The sequence below is a fragment of the Takifugu flavidus genome, chromosome 12, assembly GCF_003711565.1.
Source record: "Takifugu flavidus isolate HTHZ2018 chromosome 12, ASM371156v2, whole genome shotgun sequence".
Classification (NCBI taxonomy): domain Eukaryota; kingdom Metazoa; phylum Chordata; class Actinopteri; order Tetraodontiformes; family Tetraodontidae; genus Takifugu; species Takifugu flavidus.
In genome coordinates, this window is record NC_079531.1 from 3,774,294 (window position 1) to 3,792,464 (window position 18,171).

General features: G+C 43.7%; 2 protein-coding genes across 7 annotated transcripts; both read left to right on the plus strand.

The window, feature by feature from the left end:
* Window positions 1–496: 496 nt before the first annotated feature.
* LOC130534548 (FH2 domain-containing protein 1-like) lies at window positions 497–5,432 on the plus strand. 4 transcript variants are annotated; one of them, XM_057048784.1, is made up of 13 exons: window positions 497–675; window positions 1,105–1,165; window positions 1,248–1,616; window positions 1,781–1,842; window positions 2,186–2,288; window positions 2,489–2,574; window positions 2,655–2,755; window positions 2,850–2,920; window positions 2,999–3,106; window positions 3,207–3,277; window positions 3,364–3,481; window positions 3,559–3,723; window positions 3,817–5,432. In XM_057048784.1, exons 3-13 carry the CDS (start codon window positions 1,266–1,268, stop codon window positions 5,068–5,070), a joined length of 2,490 nt encoding a protein of 829 aa, XP_056904764.1. In that variant the 5' UTR covers window positions 497–675; window positions 1,105–1,165; window positions 1,248–1,265; the 3' UTR covers window positions 5,071–5,432. The 4 variants fall into 4 exon arrangements, with proteins under 4 accessions (XP_056904764.1, XP_056904762.1, XP_056904765.1 ...); XM_057048785.1 differs by having other exon boundaries at window positions 529–675; window positions 1,074–1,165; XM_057048782.1 differs by having other exon boundaries at window positions 1,105–1,616.
* Window positions 5,433–6,717: 1,285 nt separating this feature from the next.
* Window positions 6,718–18,031, plus strand: LOC130534550 (tripartite motif-containing protein 3-like). Of its 3 annotated transcripts, none has more exons than XM_057048786.1 (13): window positions 6,718–6,876; window positions 12,442–12,605; window positions 12,992–13,232; window positions 13,369–13,520; window positions 13,594–13,774; window positions 13,855–14,584; window positions 14,670–14,773; window positions 14,842–15,009; window positions 15,108–15,276; window positions 15,536–15,595; window positions 15,847–15,917; window positions 16,177–16,317; window positions 16,402–18,031. In XM_057048786.1, the coding sequence occupies exons 2-13, from the start codon at window positions 12,460–12,462 to the stop codon at window positions 16,552–16,554; spliced, it is 2,316 nt and encodes a 771-aa protein (XP_056904766.1). In that variant the 5' UTR covers window positions 6,718–6,876; window positions 12,442–12,459; the 3' UTR covers window positions 16,555–18,031. The 3 variants fall into 3 exon arrangements, with proteins under 3 accessions (XP_056904766.1, XP_056904768.1, XP_056904767.1); XM_057048787.1 differs by lacking the exon at window positions 6,718–6,876 and adding an exon at window positions 10,780–11,115; XM_057048788.1 differs by lacking the exon at window positions 15,536–15,595.
* The last annotated feature ends 140 nt before the right edge of the window (window positions 18,032–18,171 follow it).

Genomic DNA, 18,171 nt, shown 5'->3' on the forward strand with positions numbered 1-18,171 from the left:
TGTGCTCATTGCAGGAATGATATCCCTCATGAAGGAAACAAGCAAGAGACACATGTACAAAGTAAAATTACCATTAAAGGTTCCTTTTATGATAAAAATAGTAATGAAATCGATGATACTTAATGACTCACTGTGAGCCAGTGCAAAATTGATGAATATTGCAACCATCACACTAGAAATTAGGGCTGCAACAATTAAGATTTTGACTGAACAAAAATCCTCAATATGGTTGATACAGAGGATGATATCAGGAGATTGATAACTTTACAACAAACTGGCAGTAAAGTAGTAGTTTGACTTATCCTCGGCATCACGCACGCATTTACAAAACCAGAATTAAGTTTATTCAAGTCGTTTTAAATACGATACTGTATAAGGTTCTGACAGCTAAATTGTTCTAATCTCATTAAAATGTCCCAGAAAAAAGAAATCCTTCAGCTAATTAGCCAATAACCCGGCCAGGAACCCCGCAGTTTCCTTTTGATCCGGATGTTTGACGTCAGACGCGCATCTGCGTGGGTTCACCTGGGTGTGCCATTATAAGACTGTTTCCCCACTCAGGTTGAGTTTGCAGCCGTGTTGTCGCTCATTTTCTCATGAGAGTTCACCGACGAACGAAGGGATAGAGAGAAAATGAAATAATAAGATAATGGAGCAACGGAATCCAAAATCCAGGTGTGTTTGCTATTTTCCTTCTTCGTTAGCGCGTGGTGCGTTCAAGTAAAAAAGTTACCAGCGCAACATGACTATAAGTGGAAAATCCCAAATCCAAACCTTTTAAGTTATTAAGTGTTCTAGATCTGAACCGATCTTATTGTAAGTGTCACTTGTCACAAAAGTGAACTCCCTATTTAAACCCCTTAACTTATTTTAGTTAAGGGATTCAGCTTTTTGCCATTTTTAGTGACATACAAACAGTGACTAGCATACTGGAAGAAATTTAAGATAACTTTTTATATATATTTGTACATAATGTAATAGTTCACTGTGCAGCCATTACAGCATTTGTGTTGACTGAGTGAGAAAGTGAACGTTGTCAATTGTCAACATTGTTGCTCACTGACAGATATCAGCCTGTCTCCACCCTGCTCTGTTTCTTTTCAGTTACTCATCCTGACCAGGTTTTTGTCCAAGGTCTCTATTCATTCCAACCAGCTGCTTCACTGTAAGCTTTTTATTTATTTAAATTCATTTTAATCCCTCTTGGGTGTATGATTGAGACCCAAGATTGGACCCCAAATCTGCAGAGAGCCTCTTGTTTAAAGATGCAATCAGAGGGTCCGCCCGCCGTGCCGCCACCACCCCCACCTCCTCCTCCTCCTCCGCCACCTCCTCCTCCTCCTCCTCCTCCGCCACCTCCTCCTGGCCTCCCTCTCTCTGGGAAGGGACCGGGCCTCATCTCCAGAGGTTTGCGCAATTTCAACTGGGAAACCCTCCCCAAGCACAGCGTGGTTGGGAAGCACAACATCTGGACAGCAGATAGGACCGACGGAGAATATGAGCTGGACACCGATCGCATGGAAGAGCTGTTTAGTCACAAGCGGGAGCAACAACAAATCAAACCCCTCAATCGCCAGAGTCTGAGGGGCCTGCCCACCACTCCAGGAGGGGAGATGGTGAGTACCTGCAGCCCCAGATTGAAGATGCCACACTTCAAACACTGAAGTCTCATTGGTTGTTGTGATTACTTGTTTGCTCTGATTTTTATTTCAGGAACACAGTTGACAGGAAACTTTTTAACCATGTTTTTTTTTTTTTTTTTTTTACTAACTGATCCCAGGTTTCCATCCTCAGTTCCAAGAGGAGCATGAACATTGGAATTTTTCTGAAACAATTCAAGCGGTGAGTCAGTGGTGGTACTCCGAAGGTGTACTGGTTTTTCACCACACTCCTCGCATTTCACTGAAAAGAGCGGCGCAGAACTGAGTTGGAATACTCAGCCGCCTGGTTTGGGAGAAACCTCAAAAGGTTGCGTGTCTGGGCAGGCCTGATCCACATTGTTGTACTGCTCCAACAGGTTGCGTCACTGCTGTTACTCAAACATATTTATTGCTTAAGGCTGCACATCATAAGGATACAGATGAAAATCAGTCATGATCATTTCTCCGTAAAACAATTACTTGAATTTAACTGTAAAACCATGTCGATGACTAAACCCTGAATCTGTCTTTACTTGCATCCGCAGGCCTGTAAGAGACATGGTTGAAGAAATCAAATCAGGAAGTGGGCTCAGTTTTGGCTCTGGAAAACTGCGGGAGCTGTGCAAGCTGCTGCCTGATGAAGGAGAGGTTCTTGTCACAGCTTTGCTGTTTTTGTAATGCATCCTCCCTAAATCCTGTTGCACTTTTCCTTTTGTTTTACCTCACTCAATTTGACTTCATGTTTTTCTAGTTAGTCCTATCACACAGTATGATTTATAGGTGTTAAAGATAACATTATCATGATGTTTGTGTGTTGTTACTCTGGTTTGTCTGGTCCACAAATGTAGGAGAAGGAGCTGCTCAGGTTTAAGGGTGAGAGCTGTGGACTTCCTGATGCAGATCTGTTTATGTTAATGCTGGCCAACATTCCAAAGTGGGTCTGCTGAATGTAATTCCTTATAAACCAGACCCGTGGAGAGGTTTCTCATCTTATTAACCTTTTCCCCCTGTCAGTTATGAAGAACGTCTCCGCAGCTTGGTGCTCAAAGAGGAATTTTTCCCCCTCATGGGGGAAATCAAAGGCTACATCAGCACTTTGACATTTGCGGGAAAAGGTATTTTTATGGAACGCGTAATAAAACACCAAATCTCTTTTTGAAGGAGATTTAGCACAGAAAAACCACTTCTGCAAATATTTCTGTTTGTTAGAACTCCTGGAGTCTGACAATCTTCATTCAGTCATCCGGCTTGTGCTGAAAACTGGAAATTACATGAATGCAGTGAGTATTCAATACAAGGTACGTGAAATGTTCCATGTTTGAAAATCTTGGAGGCTTATTCAGTGTATTTGATCACAGGGTGGGTACGCAGGCAGTGCAGTCGGCTTCCGAATGGCTTCTTTGTTGAAGTTGGCAGACACCAAAGCAAACAAACCAGGAATGAATCTTATGCATTATGTTGTGATGGTACATGCATTTTGTCACTTTATGGTTTTATTCGCATATCCAAAAATCTTCAGTCAGTTTTTTAATTACTGTATACATTTTTATGTGTTTTTTATCACAGCAATCCCAGAAGGCAGATTTGACCCTTCTTACATTTCCAGAAGAGCTCAAACACATAGAAGCTGCGTCGAAGTAAAAAATAAAAAAGCTCCTCATATTTCATGTTCTTTATACTAACTCTGCATCCTAATTTATTCTTGCGTTTGAAAATATCTTAGAATCAACAAAGGCGACATTGAGGCAGAGTATGAAAGACAGGTTAAGAGAATACAGGAGGCCAAAGATGACACGCTGAAGCAAGAGGAACTAAAAGCACAAATGGAAAACTTCTTACAGGTGAGCAGGACTTTTATCAGGGAGTATCGTCTGTGGCAATTTTAGCAATAATTAACTGGTCATTTGCTGTAATTTAGGAGGCGGAGGACTACTTGGTAGAAATAGAGGGTGATCTTAAAGAACTGCAGATGGTCAGTGACTTGGTGGCTGAGTACTTCTGTGAGGATCCAAGCAAATTCAAACTGGATGATTGTTGCTCCATTTTCAATGAGTTTTGCAAGAAATTTCTGCGTGCGATGCAGGTAAGTGTTGATCATGCAAAGCTAACATTTTTCAAAAAATCAAATCCATTCAAAGTCTCTTTTTTAAAATGTTTTGTGTTTATTTGTTTGCAGGAAAACAAAGCTCGGGAGGTGGCAGAGGTGCAGCGGAGACACAGGGAAAGACTGCACTGTGCTGCCAAGCGGAGGTCCACAGCAACCTGCTCCAGTCGAGACAAGGAAATAGAGGGAGTTGCATTAGAATCTGTCCTGCAAAGCTTCCTCACCAAGCGAATCTATCGGAGGAGATCTGGAAGGTCGTCGTCTTCCCATGGAAGCCCCACCGGTGGCAGCCCTAAAAACGGAAGTCTTTCAGAAATCCCTGCTCAGGGAAATCCCCCTGAAAATCAAAGCAAAGATGCCCTTTTTAGACGTTTGGCGATTGGAAAAAATGAACGGAATTCTTCAGGGGAGCTCACAGAGAAGTGTTTGCAAAAGAAACCTCTGCCTAATACTGTGGACTTAAAGGACCAATGTACTCATTCTAATGAAGAAAAGATGACAGCGACCTCAAACGAAAACTCTAGAGGTTCATCGCCATTTGTTAATAGATTGGCCACTATTTCCTCCTCGGGTAGATCTTTCTCAGCCACCAGTGATGATGATGATGATGACCTGCAGGACAATAATGAGGAGGAGGCTCAAAAGTTGCGGGAAGCCTCCAGAAAAGTGTTGCGTTTTCAGAACAGTCGTGGCAGTGTCTCCTCTGTAGAGCTGGAGACTCAGAAATCCCCTCGCATCACATTGCTTCGTCAGCACACCTTTGATGAAGAGACGCAGATGTATCCTGAAGACCCATCCAGTGAGGATTTGGACCTTTTCTTTGGTTCACAACCCTCCTCCAAACGGAACCCTCGCCGCCGCAATACTCTCCCCTCAAAGGTCCCTAAAACTGAAAAAGAGCAAGGTGACCAGCGGGCTCAACATGCTGTCAAAAGCCCCAAATCTGCTGCAGCGGACCGACATGAGACACTGCAAACAGATGGTGCTAGAAACAATCATTCAGACCATGTGTTTGACTTTAGTAATGTAACAAACGCTTACAAAAACTGCGATTCGCAAGGCCCAAACTCCCCATTGGCAGAGATGAAACCCAGCACAAACCACATTCCAGATGAAGGGCTTGTGGAGCCAAATCAAGAGAGTACATCAGTGAAGCCCACAGATGGCCGCATGCAGAGAAATGGTGAAAATCCTCCCCTCAAGGGTACATGGATTAAAAATGAACCCTCTGGAAAAATTTTTAACTTTTTCAAACGTCTTGGGGATATGAGCAAACCACAAAGCAGCAAGGAGACAGTGCAAAAAGGCTCTGATTCTAGCACATAAACTTTGAAAACTGTTGGCACTGTAGTAGATACAAGCGGCAGAATGTAATTAGCAAAATACATCCAGGATACCAAGAAAATAGCAAGCGGTTGACGAGAGCTTCCACTAGATGGCAGAATTCGTTTGTGAAGGAAGGTAGGAGGGTCGCAGGTTTAGCAGCAGTCGGCATGTTGTCTGAACAAAGGGAGGATGGTGGTACACACAATATTTTATCTTTTTTTTTTTAAAGGTACATCTAAATATTGTCTTGATACAACCCCACTTCAAGGAGAATGTATGTAAATCCATATGTTTATTGTTTCAGTCTTGATAATGCATTGTCAAGGTAAATAAATGCACACTGCGTACGAGTCAGCAAGAAACCAATATTTCATAAGGCGATTTGATTAAATGAACGCTTCAAACAAATGTTAAATTCTTAAATATGTTTACTTCATAGTCATCATCTATGCCTGTTTTCCGCTTCTGTTGCTGTATAGCGTCAACCTATCTGTTTGGGATTCTTGCTCAATCCAGCCATTGTTTGGGCCTTAAATGGGTCAGTGGAACAAAGGCAGTCTATCTGTTTAGAGCTGATCATTGACTGTAAACTGCAATGTTTTGGATTCTGATCTCCATTGAACCTAAGGTTAAAGTAATGTGGCTCAAGAGCCAAAGGAAACAACATCTCTTAGCTAGTGACTCCATGGAGTGTTTGTAGCTCAGCTGATGGCCTTTTGGTCATCGGTGGATATAATGAGTTCTTATGAGAATTGGTAAAACTTTTCCTTTAATTAGAAGTCACACAAACACTATAATTATCATATACAGTGCAATACTGTGTGGCAGCATTGTCTAATGTCTGCCTATTACAGTCATGTGACCTATTGAGATCCCATGTTATTGTTTTCAGGAGTCAAACAGGAAACTCACATGCCAATGCTGCACATGACTCCTACTTCCTACAAAGAACAAAACCAGACGGTTCCGACATAAAAATATTGGTTGGAGTGTCTGTAGCAGAGATATGCTGATAATGCTGCAGTCTTTGACCCGCTGCTACACTGCAGGAGCCATCTTGGTTAAGCTACAATGAGGGCAGTCTCCATGGCAACCCCACATCTCGGAACGATACCCGAAGGAGTCTCACCTAAGCCCCACCCCCACCAATATTAATATTATTTTACTGCCAGCTCAGTTTCTGCAGCCTCACACGGTGCACCCATGACACCGCTCACACCTTCTCCTGTGTCATCAATAACATTTTTAATAATAATCCAGAGCACCTCCGCCTCCCTTTCAAATAAAACTGGATGCATCACTGTGACCCGTTGAGCACCATTTTAGCCTTTTTGCCAGCTATTTGCATTTATGTGTGCATTAATCAAGTGCTCATACAAAATAACACTGATTTTATATGGATTTCTTTACAATCAAACACTGGAGGTAATAAACCAATCCATTGTCGTTTTAAGGGCACTGGGTGGTATCTATAAGGGAGCCAAACCCCTTTGCACCAGGCAGGCTGAATGTCTGGTTCCTGAGGTTTCCACTGCTTAGCATATTCCCTGCCCCCTCCCAATGTTATTGGATTCTTCAGCTCCTCCCATCCACCGTCTGACCAATGCTGCGTGTAAGCCACTCCCTGAGTCTGCTCCTTTCCCTTCTCTGCTTCCTTACTGTCCTCTTCTTCCACCAGACAGACTCTGCCCTTTTCTTTCTGTCGCCCTGTCTGGATTTGGTGTGCGGGACTGGGTCCCCGACAATGGGAAGCGTTCTCCATGGCTTGCAATGTTGACACTCCTCTCCCTCCTGCTGGGAATTCCTGTGAGTACAGTCTCAGCATTCGCATTGATGTTATAGCATTCCTTCCTCACGTTGTGTTCCATTAATTCTGTCCTCACTAAGACAACTGGAGTGAGAGCAGATCAATTATTGATTGCTTCATATCATTAAGCATCTGTGATTTGGCAGTCACTGGATGGAGCATCATTATTTTTCACCATTTACTCTGTTGTGATGAATTCCATCTTTATTTTCTCATGTAAAACAGAAAATGAGAAGATTCAGCCTGTGGTTGTTGTAACTGTTGCACCGAACCTCCCATCTGCTCTGATTATTGCTTCCTCATCCTACCCACACACTTCTCCATTTTATGTCCTCAGCGGCCCTGGCTGCTGGCTCTGAAGCAGGTGGGCATCTCTGCTGCAGTTTTAGGGCTGGGCTTTGTGTTCAGGCGTGCATCCTCTTTTGTGTGGGGGATTAGAGATCGTCCACTGGTTTTGTGATTTGAATTTGTATGGGGGGGAATTGGAGGGAGTCGATGTGAGCCACATGTGAATCAGCACGTTGTTTGCTTATGTCATTGTGCGACGCCTTGTGTTGCACTGGACTGCAGCAATGCTGGGAGCCAGCGCATCATTTTCATAACGGGGGGGCCTACAGTGGGAGCAGATGGCCCCTCATTGATTAGTGTTGTGCTGTGAGGAATGGCTCATCAGCGTCTCAATTATCCCAGGAGTCACATGTTGGCAAAGAGGGCAGCTGAAGGGTCGTGCTGGTTGTGCTCTTCTGGCTGCCTGCACTGTCACACAAGGAGGCTGCAGACGGAGCCGGATGCTGAGCCTCGGGGCCATTACCGGCCCAGACTTTAGTTTGCTATGAGGTTGGATTCTTTATAATCATCCCTTTGCTCTGTAAATCTTTATAAATAAAGATGGTCAAAAGGCAGGCTGCTAATAAAACCCCGCTAATTTATGCTTGCAAATGACTGATTTCCTTTAAAACAGTCACAGATTAATCTAAATAAATCTGTTTGTGTACTGACAGTTGGCCATAATTGGTCTGCAGTATATACATATCTTTATTTTAATGATGTACATCTTCAGGTTACATCTCACTTGTGTAATGTAAGGAGGAGCCATAGACAATAACTGGATGCATTATTTTCATTTGAAAAGATTGTAGTATTATTTAATTATGTATTAATAATTATGTCTTGATAATAATAATTTTATTTTTTAGATTTTCAGTAGATGAAATTTAAAGTACTGATTTCTTTCCTCCCTAAATCCTCAGCAATTTCATTAACTCTTATTTTCATTTCTAGATATCTTCATCAACTTGTATATGTATAATGTATATCAAGCTAAATCAACATGTGGATGCATGTGTATAACATGCAGAATGTGCATGACAGTCTAATGATTAAACACATGTATGGAAACTACGAATTCCATTTTCTCAACAGAAAATCATTAAAGTATGAAAGCAACATGCTCAAAATTTCCACTATGATGTGATGGAGGATAACCTTTTTTAGTTTGCACATATTCATATTATTTATACCTAAATGAACTTCTGATCTTTAGTGTAAAGCAGTATTATTACGTATTAAAGGGCTCTGAATGATTGTCAGTGGGGCCTCAGCCCCTCTGCGGCTGCCCGCCTTTTGGTTGACCTTTTATAAAATCTGCAGACATGCAGACTTTGGGCTTTATTGTCTTTGTTAATCTTCAGGATTGCGCGCTCGTCTGCTGACTCCGTTTTTGTGTCACTGTTGATTCATTGGCTTTGATTACTCTACCTGACATGACGTGGGCACGTTTTTCCTCTCCTCAGTGCTGAAGAGTTGGCTCTGATTGGTCATGATTGGTCATGTGTGTCTGCAGACAAAGGCTGATGTTTAGGACGCACAACCGCTAATGTTCTTTAGTTTCCCCGGACACAATTTGATGGTGTCAGATATCTGACTTGCATATATCTGCCCATGCAAAACCCTAAAACAGTCCTCCCATTGTAATGTTTTCGTTTCAAAATCAAGATTCCTCTGATAATGAAATAAAGTCTTCTCTTTGTGCATACACATGGCCGTGCAAAGGTTTTCAGCGGGTGTGTAAAGGAAGACAGTTTCATGTCAGTGTCACACACTATAGCGAGCCTGAGCACAAAAACAAGACAGGAGGTGGTTATACTGCATCAGCGGCATCCAGACAAACACAAAGAAACCACAAACTCCAACATGGAAACAAGGCCTCTTCCATGAAGACCTGTCTGGCCAAACTTCTCCGGACAGAAGATGGGCGAATCGGGGTCCCACTGCTCTCTGTTAGTTCTGAGCTGGTGAAAGGGAAATAAGCTTGATGTGCTTTTCATCTGCTGCGCTACGTTTCTATGGCCGACCACCGCGGCTACGATCCTAAGTGCTGCACGATTCTTTGTGCCTTTTTTTAAAAAGAGCTTGAATGGCACATCTTGAAACACCACAGTCTGCTTTGAAGTGTCTGGGAGAGACATTTCTGATGCAGTCTAACTACCTCCTGTCTTGTTACTGTGCTCGGTCTTGCAATAGTGTGTGACCATGTGTGTGACATCAAACCATCTTCCACAGCATTTATGCACCTGCCTAAAATGTTTCCACAGCACCGTATCAGCAAAAATAAGAATATCAGAAAACCAAACAACTAAAAGAAATATCTAGTAAATATAAATAGGTGAGTCATGCCAGTTTATGGCCAATTTCTGATTTATAAATTCCAATCTAGCCTCTTTTGGGTGACCTTAACCAAGCTCTCATAATGCAAACTGTATCCAATTATGCATGTATCATTTCAATTGTGATGGTAGTGAAAAGCACCATAGTGATCCTAATTAATGAGTCTTTTATTAGGGATGACAGATAATAATTTAATGCACCAGTAGAACTAGAACAGCAACAGTGCACTTTAAATTCCTCCCCAGTGTCTGGTCCGGACCGTCATTAATCTACACAAGTCGCGTGCCGGGTCAGAATAACGTGCATTGTGCATGTGCAGTGTGTGTTTTGATTCAGAACCGAGATGACTGGGTGGGATGGGGTCATTACAGTGTGAGAGAAACTGTAATCCAGATGGCAGACAGTAAGTGATCCTGCACGAGGACATTAATCCACTTAACTGAAGATCAGGGTGAGAGTGGCAGTAATGCCGAATTCACAAATATAGTTGTTGGGTGTCCTGCAGGTCACATGTTCCAGAGAGAGAATAGAATTTTATTTTAAAAAAAGTCACTGAATGACCTCATGTGATAGAAGTGCTGGTCATGAAGAGCTCTGAAGAGCATCCTTTTCCTGCTCCTCTAAATGTCAGGTTTACTCTCAGGAAGATGTTGTTTTGAAAGCAGGATCTCACAGTGGGGGGATTGGGGGGGGGGGTTATGGACTGAATGGGAGGACGTGGAGGGAAGGTGGTGGTGGAGGTGGGGGTTGTTATGACCCTAAAGGCGGTGCCCAGTCACCACAGGGGAGGAGCCCTGAGGGCTTTGGCTCCTCAGCCTTCCTCCTGATGTCACCATTCAGCTGCTGCAGCTCATGAGACGGGAAGACAGCCCTCGGCAGGAAGGGCTTCTGAGAGTAGCCGGGGGAGGGGGGAGAGGGCAAAGGGTTGAATGTGTGGACAGTAATAGGACTTTAGTAGGCTGTGTAAACACTAGGAAGAGGCTACAATAAGCCCTGCCTGGAGCAAATGTCTGTGGATCTGGTCAGGGCTGAAGCATTTTTGTGGCCAAGGCAGAAAAATATGAGAAAAATGTCAAACTAAAGAATGAAGAGGGTGGGAGGGAAGAAGATGTGGGCCGGGAGCCGAGCTGAGCGGAACTATAATGGAGCTGATAGAGCCATGTGCTGGTTCAGAAAGGGACAGCTGCTTTGGAGCCATGTTCACTCATGTGAGACCGACATTTTGCCGCGAGTTTCACCCCGATCTCTCCACTGAGGCAGACAGGTGGAGCCTGAACTCAGGCAGCTGGGAGTCAAGGGAAAGCTCTGGCAGGAATTTGGGGAGTGGCCTTATTAAAACTTCCCCTTTCTTCCTTGGACGTTAAGACATAAAGGGGCCCAGTTTGATATATCAGTATACTGCTTACAGCTGAATGCTGCCTAATGTTAGCCCAGTCCTGCGCCAGGCTCGGAGAGCTCTGCTGCTTAAATGAAACACCCAAGGAGGAAATACTGTTGCTGAACTAGTGGAGGAAGGATGAGGCGAGGCTGATAAATATTACAGACGGGTTTGACGCACAATGAGGTGATGGGTGAGTGACCAGGGCTTGGAGGGTGTGTTCTAGGCAATAATTAATAAGAAATGGCTTTTACTCATCACTGCTCTGTAAAAGTCAGACTAAATAGTGATTTTTCTATTGAACCTAACATTCTTTCAGTTAGTACCTGTTTTTGTCTTTCAGTGATAAATGTAGTGTTATTAGTATTCATTCGTCTGATCTATACAGTTAAATTAGGGATACAACCCATACAACTCAATGGTCAGTGTTTATATACAGTGTGTAGGTATTTTATGTACCTTATTAAAGCATGTCAATGACCTTTTGCAGGGCCGGTTATGACATAAAGAATGTAAAGTGTAAATGTTTATGCTTCTGTGATTGTTCAGCATCTGTGCTTGCCAACCTCTGCAAAAGTCAACAAGAGTTATAAGAGTTAGTTTTAGTTTTTTTTCTGACTTGCTAAAATGTCTCAGTGATAGGTCAAAGGTCCACATGCTCACTCTCGGCACATGGTAGCAGCTTTGTGACGCCAGTGTTTTGACTAACTGTAATAACATTTCACAGTTTTATGCATTTCCAAATTTGAGCATGTCGTGATGTGCTGTGTTGTCCTGCAATTCCTCTTACAAAGGCCTTATTTCAGTGTGGCAGAACTCTTGGATTTTCCTGCAAGTAGGTTAATCCCCCATGGAATATCTGTTTTAATGCCTGATTTTAACACAAGCATAATGCATTTCAAAAGTTTTTATTGGGTGGGATGCAACCCTCATGTCAGCATATGAAATGAATTGAAAATACAAGAGTTCTTTGATAGTGCTGTCACTCTCTCACTACATTGTTGCACGCTGTGTCAAATCTGCGATGGTTCTGGTCTTCAAGAACACTGCGGGCTGAACGCACAAAACACTGTATTCTATTTTCCTGAAATTAGCTTTAATTGTACAAACAAGAGAGACCTTATGGATGTGGAGCCTCGAACATATGTAACGTGCAGACTGAAGTGGGTTGTTAGCCTTGTTAAATTGTGCTCATCTCATCCTTTAAGTTCTTATGTACAATATAACAGATGTACATGTCACTGGCACACGGAGATAATCTATCTGTGACCCAGTGTTAGAAGTAACACCGACTTCCATCTGATTACTGAGCCAGTAGGGATTCACTCATCTGGTATTGGAAACAATACAACTGAAAAGACAGTAAACAAGACACCATAGTAAACACATAATTTAACACCCAGTTTTAGTGATTTTTTTCTTTACTACTACTCAGATGGGGCGATTAATTTTTCCAAAAGAGGACGCGCTGTGACTGTTCCTAAAGGTGCCTCCTGTTTTTTTTGTCTTGCCCACACAGGTTAAACGGTCCCCGTGAATGTCCGCCACCATGGCTAAGCGTGAGTCCACCAGCAGCAGCCCAGTGGTCAGGCAGATAGACAAGCAGTTTCTGGTCTGCAGCATTTGTTTGGACCATTATCACAACCCCAAGGTCCTGCCCTGTCTGCACACCTTCTGTGAGAAGTAAGCTGTCAACAATTATATATTATCTTTCAGTTATTGTTCTTAATAATGCTTTACAGTCTGCCTTGACTGTTAAATAACCTTTAATAGGTTTAAGACTGGCAGGTAATAAAGGCTAACAGAGGATAATAATAATGTTAAGAGTACATTTGAGGTGTTGATGAATTAGAGCATTTTTATATTTTACATATTGTGTGAGATTAGATATCTGCTAGATATCTACTATGAGTTAAACCATGACAGACAGCTCAGCACAGTGGAAACAAGCAGTGGTTTCCACAGCTCGACCACACCCACTTAGGATAGTTCAAACTGAAATCATTTACGTTCGATAACAACTGTTATTTATTCAGTAATATATGTTTTACCTTTGTCTTTGTGTGTAGGTGTCTACAAAACTACATCCCCCCACAGTCTTTGACTTTGTCCTGCCCAGTATGTAGACAGACCTCCATCTTGCCTGAAAAGGGTGTGGCGGCACTGCAGAACAATTTCTTCATAACAAATCTGATGGAGGTGTTACAGAGAGACCCGGAGTGCAGCCGACCTGAAGCTTGCAATGTTTTGGAATCTGCCAGTGCAGCCACGGCATGTCAGCCCCTCTCCTGCCCTAACCACGAAGGCAAGGTAGGAGTGGTGTGTAGCACATAGCAGATCACATTTAATACATCCAGCGTCCAACTATTTTTTTAAACTTCGAGACCAATTTTACCAACATTTTTATGCATGTCTGTCGTGTGTTGCTCCACGGCGCCACCTTCAGGTGATGGAATTTTACTGCGAGTCATGTGAAACAGCGATGTGTCTGGAATGCACAGAAGGAGAACACAGGGAACACGTGACGGTTCCGCTTCGAGATGTGCTGGAACAGCACAAATCAGTCCTGAAAAACCAGCTGGACACCGTGCGCAACAGGTATAAAGAAATACACGGCTGAATTTAGAAATCTTGTAAATACAAGAATTCTAACATTGTTTGGCTTTGACAGATTACCTCAGCTCACAGCAGCCATTGAGCTTGTAAATGAGATCTCGAAGCAGCTCACAGAGCGGAAAAACCAGGCAGTAACAGAAATCAGTCATACATTTGATGAGCTGGAGAAGGCCTTACACCAACGCAAGACTGCTCTCATTACTGAGGTGGAAAACATCTGCAACACCAAGCAGAAGGTCAGAGGGTCTTCTACATGAGACGCTGTACATTTCTGATGGGATGTGACAACACTGTCTGCTTCTTTGTACATTTGTAGGTGCTTCAAGATCAGCTGAGCACTTTGCTTCAGGGCAAAGAGAACATTCAGAGTAGCTGCAACTTCACAGAACAGGCCCTGAGCCACGGCAGCGCCACTGAGGTCCTACTGGTCCAGAAACAAATGGGCGAGCGGGTCAGTGCTCTGGCACGACACAGCTTCCCCGAACATCCCCATGAAAACGGACATCTGGAATGCCAGGTTGAGACCGACGGACTGCGGCGCTCCATCCAGAACCTCGGAGTCCTGATCACGACAGGAGCAGTGGGCCACACAAGTGTTGCCACCGGCGAAGGCCTGCGACACGCACTGGTCAACCAGCACACCACTGTCACTGTCACAACTAAAGACAAGGCTGGAGAACTGGTGAAGACGGGCAACGCTGCGCTCAGGGCGGAGATCCTCTCCGCGGACGGAACCTGCACCGAAGCTGAAGTGGTGGACAACAAGAACGGCACCTATGAGGTGGGCTACACGGTCCGCTCGGAGGGAGAATTTACCTTCTCTTTGCTGCTGTATGAGCAGCCCGTGAGGGGAAGCCCGTTCCGTTTGCGCGCCGTCAAACCCTCAGATGTGCTCCAGTCACCTGATGATGTGAAGAGGAGGGTGAAGTCCCCGAGCGGGGGAGGAGGTCATGTTCGTCAGAAGGCCGTGCGAAGGCCCTCCAGCATGTACAGCACCACCAAGAAGAAGGAGAACCCCATCGAGGACGAGCTCATTTACAGAGTTGGTACGTAATTAAATAGCCAGTTCTGCTGGTCAGTGTGCTGCATGCTGCCTGAGACACGTGTCGTGATGTCCTATTGACCCAACAGGAACACGAGGACGAGACAAAGGAGAATTCACTAACATACAAGGCATCTCAGCATCCAGCAATGGACGAATTGTTGTGGCAGACAGCAACAACCAGTGCATACAGGTGAGTGCCCTGCTGCTCCGCTGTGATTAAACCTCACACCATTTGGATCAATCACCTCTCTGTCTTAGGTATTTTCAAATGACGGCCAGTTTAAAATGAGGTTCGGGGTCAGAGGTCGTTCACCAGGGCAGCTGCAGCGTCCCACAGGGGTCACGGTAGACATGAATGGTGACATCATCGTGGCCGATTACGACAACAGATGGATTAGCATTTTCTCCTCCGACGGCAAGTTCAAGGTGACCTTTTTTTCAGGGAGTAATTAAAAAAAAAATTGAAATGAAAATCTGGAGTTTCTGAGTGACGCATCAGCCTCTCAACCCTCCGACCCCCTCAGAACAAGATTGGTGCTGGACGACTGATGGGACCTAAAGGTGTGGCTGTTGATAAGAACGGACACATCATCACCGCCGACAACAAGGCCTGCTGCGTCTTCATCTTCCAGTCCAACGGGAAGCTGGTGACAAAGTTTGGAGCCAGAGGAACGTCCGACAGACACTTTGCAGGTATCTAAACCGGCGATTTCATTCCATTAATGAATTATTTACGGGAACATTGATTTCTTTTGGTCAGCACGCTCCTAAACCTTCCGTTTACCGACTAATGCACGAAGACGTGTACGGTCTTCCTGCCTTTGACTGTCACTCAGTAAATGTGGAACATGCCTGCCGTACAGGAATGCTTCCATGTGCATCGTTTGTTGCACAGACGCAGCTCTGAAACTCATCCTATCATCTCTCACTTGGAACTTTTCTTTTCTCGTAGAAAAGAGCGGTGCAAACATTGCACTGGAACAAAAGCTTAGTAAATCTGGCCCTGCCTTCAGTAAGTAAATGTTTCCCCCGTGAGTGTGACAAGTCCTTGTTCTTTTTTCCTCCTCCTCTCCACACACTTCAGCTTCTGTCTTATCTCGCACGCCCTTCCACATCAAGGAGTCTCTCTGTCACCGCCGTGTTGTGCATTTTTCAGTCCAGCCCAAAAATAGCGTGGTACTTCCTGTTGTGCAGTGAAAAATACGGGATGACTCATCTTTCCTCTCTCTCTCCCTCCTTTTTTGTCTCCTCTGCTGATCCCAGGTCCACACTTTGTGGCTGTGAATAACAAAAATGAAATCGTGGTCACAGACTTCCACAACCACTCGGTCAAGGTGGGGCTGGCAGAAACTTTGTGCATACATTTTTTAAGATGCTAAAGCTGCGCTGAAACATCTTAATTAGCAAACCAATTTGCAGGTCTAAAATGATATATTGGGCTTTTATTGAATGGCGTTATGCAGAAACTATTACACTTATTAAAAAGGAGTTTCCTGTTGTTTAAGAATAATAGTTTTTCCTGTCACAGAAACAGTTTCTGTGTGACAAACAGGTAATTGGTCATTTATTTTTCCTGTTTAATCTTTCCTGCAGGTGTACAATGCAGACGGGGAGTTCCTGTTTAAGTTTGGCTCCCACGGAGAGGGTAATGGCCAGTTCAACGCTCCAACGGGCGTGGCCGTGGACACCAATGGAAACATCATTGTCGCCGACTGGGGCAACAGCCGGATTCAGGTTAGCTCCAGAAAACTAAACTGAGCATCTTTTAGAGCTACAGTTCTCACTCGACTAACACTGTTAACTGTGCCATGTGGAAAGGTGTTCGACAGCTCTGGTTCCTTCCTGTCCTACATCAACACGTCAGCAGACCCTCTTTATGGACCGCAGGGGCTGGCCCTTACAGCCGATGGTCACGTGGCAGTGGCAGACTCGGGAAATCACTGCTTCAAAGTGTACCGCTACCTGCAGTAGAGGTTTGAAGCAGCCACCTTCACCGCTGCGACAACTGATGGATTCCACAGGGTGCAGAGAACTTTCCAATACAGCCTTTCAATGTGCACACAAGCTAATCTCCTGGATGACACAGTGTCTAAAGTCAATTTTAACACCTTCAAAATGTGCATCGAGTGGTTATTTCAGAGTTGGGTACTGTAGCAATTTTGGGGACAAGACTATTGGACACTGGGGACTAGTTTTTGAGTCTTTTGATGGAATAAAATAGTTAATTCTGGATGGGGATAGACTGAGGAGCCATAATGTGTCTAAATGCATGTATACTGTATCTTAATTCCTAAGCCACACCACAATGTACCTATCCCTTGATTTTCCTCATGAATTAGTCAATGCTTTCAGTGAAATGATGTGCAATGCTTCTGCAGCTAGGAAATGTAAAACCTCTCATGTACTGACACCAACACAGATGTCGACACTATTTACTGAATGTTATGTATGTACATAATTGTATATTGTGTATAGATCACTTGGTATGTACTTACTATGATTTAAAACAGCCATTTGACTATTCCAAGAGCAGCATTCAAGGATTCCTTAATTTGGGGGGAAAGTATGGCAGCTGCATTTTACACTTATCCAGCACATGCCTAAAAGACAAAGAGTGTCATATTTATTCTTAATGTAAGCAGCACAATAATCTGAAATAGGCAACATTTTTAAAACGCTAATTTATTTTTCTTTTATGTACTTCAGCCTTTGCAAATTATTTTCTCTTCTTTTAAAGCTCCAAGCTTAATATTCTCTCCATTGGGAAATAATACTTGGAGCCAAATTCACTCTCACCCACATCGAGCTAACCGGTACAAGCTACAAAGAATTATTTCTCAGGAAATACAGCCAATACATCCCATACAGATCATAAAATAACTCCGGATATTAGTTTGGGTTAGAGTAGATTTCTCAGAAGACTGTCTGGACCATCAATTCTGTTGTTGCTTTTGTGTTTCACGTGGTTACACAGAACTTATTTTATGGGAATTATTAACGATCTCATCCGTGCCGTTGAATACACTTGCCTATGATATCGCTGTAACTAACTCGCAAAACACATCCTGCATTCTGCCTTAATGTGGACAAACCTGTAACACTAGAACGCCCCCCCTGGTGTACATGCGTGTGTAAAGTCACAGCTGTCGGGGGGGATACATAGGGGTAGAGGGACAGCAACTTCCTGGGCCGATGTAATGACCCTTAGCGTTCTTTTAAACGTCCACATTCACCAGTTAAAGGGTTTCTGGGCTGAATGTGGATCGATTCCATGGGTGAAGTCGGCCTCCTCGAAGCTGCTGTTTTTCATGCACCGCTCTCGTTTGTCTTCTTCACCTTCGCTGCCAAACAGGAGTCTTCTTTAAGACTTTTTAAAGCATTTCATGGTCACACCAACAGTCAGTTTTGTTGAATATGCACTGGTAATAAAAGCACATGGTTTACTGGGTTTCTGTTTTTTTCCCTCTGACTCATTTTTTTGCTTTTTAAAATTTGTTTGATGTCTTGATTGATGGTGATTTGGGGCATCAGTGGAGCACCAGTGGTTGGGCTGACTTGGATCACATATTTAAGTTTCAAAACTAATAA

Coding starts and splice junctions, on each gene's coding strand:
- LOC130534548 (XM_057048782.1), top strand. CDS start 1,212: ATGATTGAGACCCAAGATTGGACCCCAAATCTGCAGAGAGCCTCTTGT. Junction 1,843..2,185: donor TTTCTGAAACAATTCAAGCG/GTGAGTCAGTGG, acceptor TTGCATCCGCAG/GCCTGTAAGAGACATGGTTG. Junction 3,724..3,816: donor AATTTCTGCGTGCGATGCAG/GTAAGTGTTGAT, acceptor ATTTGTTTGCAG/GAAAACAAAGCTCGGGAGGT.
- LOC130534550 (XM_057048786.1), top strand. CDS start 12,460: ATGTCCGCCACCATGGCTAAGCGTGAGTCCACCAGCAGCAGCCCAGTG. Junction 13,775..13,854: donor TCTGCAACACCAAGCAGAAG/GTCAGAGGGTCT, acceptor GTACATTTGTAG/GTGCTTCAAGATCAGCTGAG. Junction 15,010..15,107: donor CCTCCGACGGCAAGTTCAAG/GTGACCTTTTTT, acceptor CGACCCCCTCAG/AACAAGATTGGTGCTGGACG.